Source organism: Nannobrachium achirus (assembly GCF_963921795.1).
Source record: "Nannobrachium achirus genome assembly, chromosome: 9".
NCBI classification, from domain to species: Eukaryota; Metazoa; Chordata; class Actinopteri; order Myctophiformes; family Myctophidae; genus Nannobrachium; species Nannobrachium achirus.
Window position 1 is genome coordinate 36,095,393 of NC_137818.1, and position 6,707 is coordinate 36,102,099.

General features: G+C 44.3%; 1 protein-coding gene across 1 annotated transcript in view; it reads left to right on the forward strand.

Annotated features, from left to right (window-relative positions):
* LOC308290810 (voltage-dependent L-type calcium channel subunit alpha-1D-like) overlaps positions 1-6,707 on the forward strand; it is a gene marked incomplete at its 3' end in the record, with an annotated part of 44,755 nt that extends 38,048 nt beyond the window's left edge. Inside the window, 9 exon segments of the mRNA XM_080732721.1 lie at positions 632-776; positions 1,042-1,173; positions 1,762-1,895; positions 2,721-2,812; positions 3,466-3,655; positions 4,024-4,095; positions 5,834-5,919; positions 6,419-6,646; positions 6,648-6,707. Of these exon segments, the coding sequence (XP_080588847.1) occupies positions 632-776; positions 1,042-1,173; positions 1,762-1,895; positions 2,721-2,812; positions 3,466-3,655; positions 4,024-4,095; positions 5,834-5,919; positions 6,419-6,646; positions 6,648-6,707 (1,139 nt within the window).

Sequence of the window (6,707 nt, forward strand, 5' to 3'; positions counted from 1 at the left end):
CATTGATGTAAACAAAGCAATGAGAACGGCCACTTCCTGCCTCAGGTCTGAGAGCTAGAGCGGAAGTCTCGCGAAATCTCGCGAGAGCTCGAGGCAGCATTTGCTTTCCTTAGCCCTGGTAAACAGGCTATTAACCCTTCACAGGCTACAACAGCGTGTCTGGTATGTCTAGGAAGCATGTCTGGACGATTCATTAAAAAAAAAAATCTTTTGAAGCGGCCGAAATGTGCGCTTTTGGATAGAGGTGATACGCCCGTTTTAGCAGTGGGGACTAATCTACAGATCTCAGAACAGGGGCAGAATTGAGGCATATCAACCTAACCAGGTAAGAAGGTCTGGGGAAACATTCTCATTCAGGGGGGGTCCTATTTTGGTCTGTATGCCTCCTTTAAACTCTGGACACTTTTAAGGCTGCCTTGAAAAGACATCTATTCTCTCAGGCCTATGTCAACTAGTTTTGTTTGTTTGTTGTTTGTTTGTTGGTTGCTTGGTTGGTTGCTTGATTGGTTGGTTGCTCCTTGTCTTTCTATCTTGATGTAAAGCATCCGGGTCTCTTGAAAGCTGCTATACAAATACCAGCTATTATTTTTATTATTATTATTAACAATAATACTAGTGATATGTGTTCCAGGTTGTGTATCTAACGGGGGTCTGGTTCATCGCGTGGCTTCTGAGGCTGAAGACCTCCGTCGTCGTGGAGACGACAACCCGAGGCCTATAAACCAACACCAGCCTGCAGTGAAGAACGGTCTGCTAGAACACGCCCCTCACAGAAGGTAGGGGCGGGGCTCTTCATGGTCTGGCTCTGGAGTACATGACATGTCGTTGCTTTGTAGGCAAAAACCTTGTATCTCCATATTTCTAGCAAGGAAATTAATTATTGATGTCCTAAAACTGTTGATGTCCTCTCAAGTATAGTAATACAAACCTGTGTGTGTGTGTGTGTGTGTGTGTGTGTGTGTGTGTGTGTGTGTGTGTGTGTGTGTGTGTGTGTGTGTGTGTGTGTGTGTGTGTGCGTGTGCGTGTGTGTGTGACTGACAGGAGAGAGTCCAGGGATAGCCGTGCAGGGTATCGTAGGAATGGAGTGACGGAGGGAGGGATGGATGCTTATGGAGGAGAGACAGGTTACTACAGCAGAGAGGAGGACAACGACAGCGTCATCTCCACAGACAGGTACAGTTGTTGCTTCAGTAAAGCCCTTTTCTTAGTCGCACGACGGCCTCGCATCATGAGCTTATACTGTAGGTCTGAAATGACTGTAGCAGTCGGGGAAACAGATATTTTTGTGTAGTGTGACGAAATATGAATCCACCATAATGCATTGTTTCCTGAAACATAGGGCCTGTCTAATGGGTCATGGGTATGTATCCCGTTCCTTTTTCAGAAAATAAAAATTCCTAGAAATTCTGACGTTTACAATTATTTAAAAAAATATGGCATTTAATTCCTAATGTATATTTTGTAAGCCCTGGGAAGATCTCTTTTTTTTGGGTTTTTCAGCTTTGGGAACCCCCTGTCTTTTGTTTAGTTTTGGGGGATTTTCTGCCTTTATTGATAGTTTAAGTGAAGGTGGACAGGAAAGAGGGAGAGCGAGACGGGGAGAGACACGCAGCAAAGGTTGTCGGGAACACGACTAAGTGCCCGGATCGCTAGGCCAGCGATCCGGGCCTGGAACCCCCTGTCTTAATGTGTGTGTGTGTGTGTGTGTGTGTGTGTGTGTGTGTGTGTGTGTGTGTGTGTGTGTGTGTGTGTGTGTCTCAGACGTTACCATGACGACCCCTCCATGTACCAAGACCACTACGATGGACACGGCTATAGCAACAGTAGCTTTGACAACGGCTATGGTGAGGGAAGGCGGACGACCAGGAGACGCCTACTTCCGGCCACGCCCACAGGTGATGACATCACTGCACATTTTTCTACTATATTTTTGGGGTGCTTTTATGCATTTATTTATAGCTTATAGTGTCGAATGACAGGAAACAGGGAGAGAGAGAGAGAGGTGGAGAGGACATGCAGTAAATCTTGTCGGGATCGAACCTGTCAGGTTACATAGGAGCCTAGGTGCCCGGACCACCAGGCCAGCGGTCCGGGGCCATCACTGCACATTTTAAAGACATTATTTTGGGGACTTTTCTGCTTTTATTTGATGGTACAGTGGATATTGACAGGAAACAGGGAAAGAGTCAGTGAGCTCTGGAATCGAACCCGGAACTTGCTGTCAGAACCTATATGGTACGCGTCTTAACCACTCAGTCATTGGCGCCCCCATTATATGCATATTTTAGACTCAGTGTGAACTCCAGTCCCTTCCAGTCATCCCAGCACCATTATGGCAACAAAATGTCTCTGAAATATTTTCATTGTGAATTTGTAGACAGGTACTGTACAGAATTTGTATATAATAAAATCTAATTCAATTAAATAGGATTTCCTACAATATAAAATGTAATCCTGAGATCAATATTAAATCAATACTAGAATGGGACCCCTATGGTTCTGTAACTCTGAGCGTGTCTCAAATATGGGTCCCTTTGGTTCCATTTGTACACTATCAGTTAAATAAACACTGAAGAGTTTACATTGTAGATTTGCGTCCCAGAGATTAAAATGTAATCCAATTTGTGTCCGTGGCCTAGTGCATATCAAACTGAGTCCTTCAAATGCTCGGTACTATTCTGAAATAGACAGGGTGTGTTTGTTTTATGTGACTGTGTCAGGTCGTAAGCCGTCCTTTAACATCCACTGTCTGAGGCGGCAGGAGAGTGGAGATGACCTGCCGCCCCCTGGAACCTACAACCCAACAGCACAGGTACACCTTTTATAAATGCCAGTTTTACAATGTTTTGCCATTTTAACCCCAATGCCTGAGTAATTGTAGGACGGTGTCGCGCAACAAAGTGTAAATAGAATCTTAACTCCCATCATGTTGGTCCTCACAATATCTATTTCTCAATTTCAACTATACTGGTAAGGGATTTGTCCCTCATACTGTATATAGTTAGTTGTAAAAGGAAAAGCAGAGCGTATCTATGTTCCCCGGAGTCTATGTTCCCCGCTTTCATTAACACTAATTGTAATGTAAATGGGGAACATAGAATCTGTAGGCTGTACTGTTCACCTTGGTATTCCCACACAAAACACGCGGATGCAGCCTCTGGTTCAAACTTTTACTGAAGTTAAGCAGAGTAGCATACATAGGTGCATGTGGTCTAAAGAAAGGAAATGAATGCATATACTGTACAGTAAAACATTTCAGCACATCATAACATAAAATGTACCATAATAATCATCATCGCATAATGTATGCAATGGTCGCACGCACGCACGCACGCACGCACGCACGCACGCACGCACGCACGCACACACGCACGCACGCACACACACACACACACACACACACACTTTTTTTGCTTCCATTAATAAAACTCTGGATCTCCTCTCTCTCGCTCTCTCCTCCACCAGACATATGGCAGCTATGAGTCACGGTGCTCCTCCTGGGCCAACCCCTCCCCCCGCCGCGGGCGCCTCCTCTACGCTCCTCTCATCCTGGTGGAGGAGGAGGAGGGCCAGGCCTGGGGGGGAGGAGGAGGAGGCCGAGGAGGAAGGCAGGCCAAGAAGAGAGGCGTAGACAGAGCAGGAGCAGGAAGAGGAGGTAATATGTTGGCCATAATCAATTATGACACAGTGTTTCTAAAACTTTTACATTTCATGGTTTCCCGGACCTTAACTCTGACAGTGTCCAAATGGAACCAAATTTGGTTCCATTTGTACACTTTCAGAGTTACAGACTTGTATGGGTCAATTTAGACCCCCGTAACGGAACCCACAGAGTACCTGGAATCCACTTTGAGAACCACTGATTATGATATCGGTCATATTTGATCATTCTTTTTGATTACTCTATTTGATTAATACATCAACTTTCTTTCAATTAACATATATTATTCAGTATTTTATTGTACTGTATTTGATTAATATTAAGCATATTAATAGTTTGTTATCATCACTTCTTGTGTCTAGCAGGGGGAGGGGCCAGTGTACCAGGCCCCGCCTCCAGACCAGGCTGGTACGGTGCCCCGTCAGGGTCATCAGGTAGGAGTCATCTGACTGGTGAAATGATACATTGTATATCTCATGTGCATTATATACTTTAATGTCTGTTATACACAAGTAAAACACCATAATGGCGAGTGGCGACCGTCAGTCCTTAAATTGTGACTTTCACCAAAAAAAAGAAAAAAGAGTGTGTGTGTGTGTGTGTGTGTGTGTGTGTGTGTGTGTGTGTGTGTGTGTGTGTGTGTGTGTGTGTGTGTGTGTGTGTGTGTGTGTGTGTGTGGCCAGCAATCAGAGGCGATTGGCGCAAACACACACAGCTGACTGAGTGTGTGTGTGGGCAGCAATCAGTGACGAGACGAGTGCGCAAAGACACAACTGACTGAGCAGTTGTTGATTAGCGTGACAGACTGACAACTGCTGCAGGCTTTTGTTGTAACTGCTCCCTACGGTCGCAATAAAACAGGCACACACAACCACACACACACACACGCATCCACGTCAATACAATAAACCTAATTAGTTGTGTTGTGACATACAGAGTAGTACATGATGTTGAAAAGTGCTATAGAAATGAAATTGCTTTGCCTTGCCTTACAACCTAACCCTACACCTGTCCTATTATTTGTATAAGAAAAAGATGAACAAACACCTGCTGACCTCTGTTACTGTCCCGTACATAATAATATATTTTTATTAGGGGTGTAACGATACATTTTAATTGCGATTCGATACATATCACGATACATGGTTGACGATACGATACATGGACGATATTGATTCATTCATGGTGATACGATACGATTCGATTCAATGATTTAAAATCGATATAGTAACTATTTAGCAAAGAAATTAAATCTGTGTGAAAGGTGTGGATAGTGCAGGTTTTTAAGGGAAACATGTATTATTATGGATATAAATATTAAAACACAGTGATTATCTGCCAAATACATGGTCATTGTGTATTGACAAACCTGCACCTTGACATGAACCCAGAGATTAAACACATTTATCGATAGACCAGTGTAGCTATATGGAAAGGAAAAGTAATTAAACCCCTCCTTTTAAATGTTTCTTCTTAAAAATGCTAAATAAAATGCACAAGTAGGTAGTATCGATACAATCGATTCTTTGCACTGCCGATTCGATACGATACAAAATAAAACGATACGATTCGATTTTATCTGTTTTCATTTCGATATACCGGTAGGCTACTTCGATTTTTTAAGTTAAAACCGATATTTCAATACAGTTACTATCGTTACACCCCTAATTCTTATACAGTAATATCACATACACGCTTATTGGCCCTGGGTGGGGGGAAATGGACGATATCAGCCCTAGGAGTGATAACATGGCTACCAGACCAATCAGCGCAAACTAAAGTGCTCTGAACTGTCATCGTAAGCAACCTCGCTGCTTTAGGAATTCAACATGTCAAACATAGACTAAATCGGCCAACAAACATGGATGGTTTGGTAGAATTCACAGCTGAGGAGACACTGGAGTATATCTGGGTACAAAGGACGCAAAACATCAAGCCGAAAACAGCGATCTCATAGAATAGTTGCCCGGCTTACCAGCAGCCCCTGCTATGCTAACTCTGTTAGATTTGCACACATTTTCACGACTTTTTCAAAAATAGCAGATCTACAAGCTCGCAGCGCGGCACTCGGTGCCGCGCTGTGAGCTTGTATATCTGCTATTTTTCACTGGTTAAAGCATTCAATAATTCGAGGCCTAAATTTAATAATTACACTGTCTGTGTGTCCTACAGTGTCCTACACTACCCTGCGTGTTCCCAGCCAGCTCGGTTCTCACTACAGTGAGAAGAGAGGCTCAGCTGACAGCCTGGTGGAGGCGGTGAGTCTTTACTGCTGTTAGAATGTACTGAAAGTTACAGGCACAAATGCAAAATGTATCGTAAGTTCATTGATTGTTTCAGTCTCTTGGTTAAACCAGAAGGTTATAGCCAAAACTTTCGGTCCGTATTTGCATGTAGGGTCATTTACTTGAGTGCTTAAGTTGTCTGGCCGAAACACGTTAAAGCTGCATTATGCCATGTTTGTACGCAAAAACAATACAATAAACACCCCAGACTTATGAGTGAACGTTCCTATACAGTAGGTCTGGTGTAAGGCACTGGTTCTCAACATCAGGTCTGGGGACCACCAGGGGGTCCAAATAAACAGGTCTGTAGATTGTGTAGATTGGGGTCCCAACATTTAAGAAAATCATAGTTACAGACCCGTAAGGATCAATTCGGACCCCTGGTTGGCCCCCCGGATGAGACGTTGAAAAACTGTAGTATAAAGTGTTTATGTCTCTGTGTATGTCTGTCTCTGTGTGTGTTTGTTTACAGGTGTTAATATCAGAAGGTTTAGGCTTATACGCCCGAGACCCAAAGTTTGTGGCCTTCGCCAAGCGTGAGATCGCAGACGCATGTCACATGACCGTGGATGAGATGGAGTCGGCCGCCAGCGACCTGCTCAGCAGAGGCAGTAGTTCGGCGGGTGGCACAGGAAGTGGCGGTTTCCATAGCAACACCGACCTGGGGACCCAGTACAGCGACGAGGAGCCAATCAGAACGGGCGGGGGGGCGGGATGAGGAGGACCTGGCCGACGAGATGACCTGTGTGACCTCCTTTTGA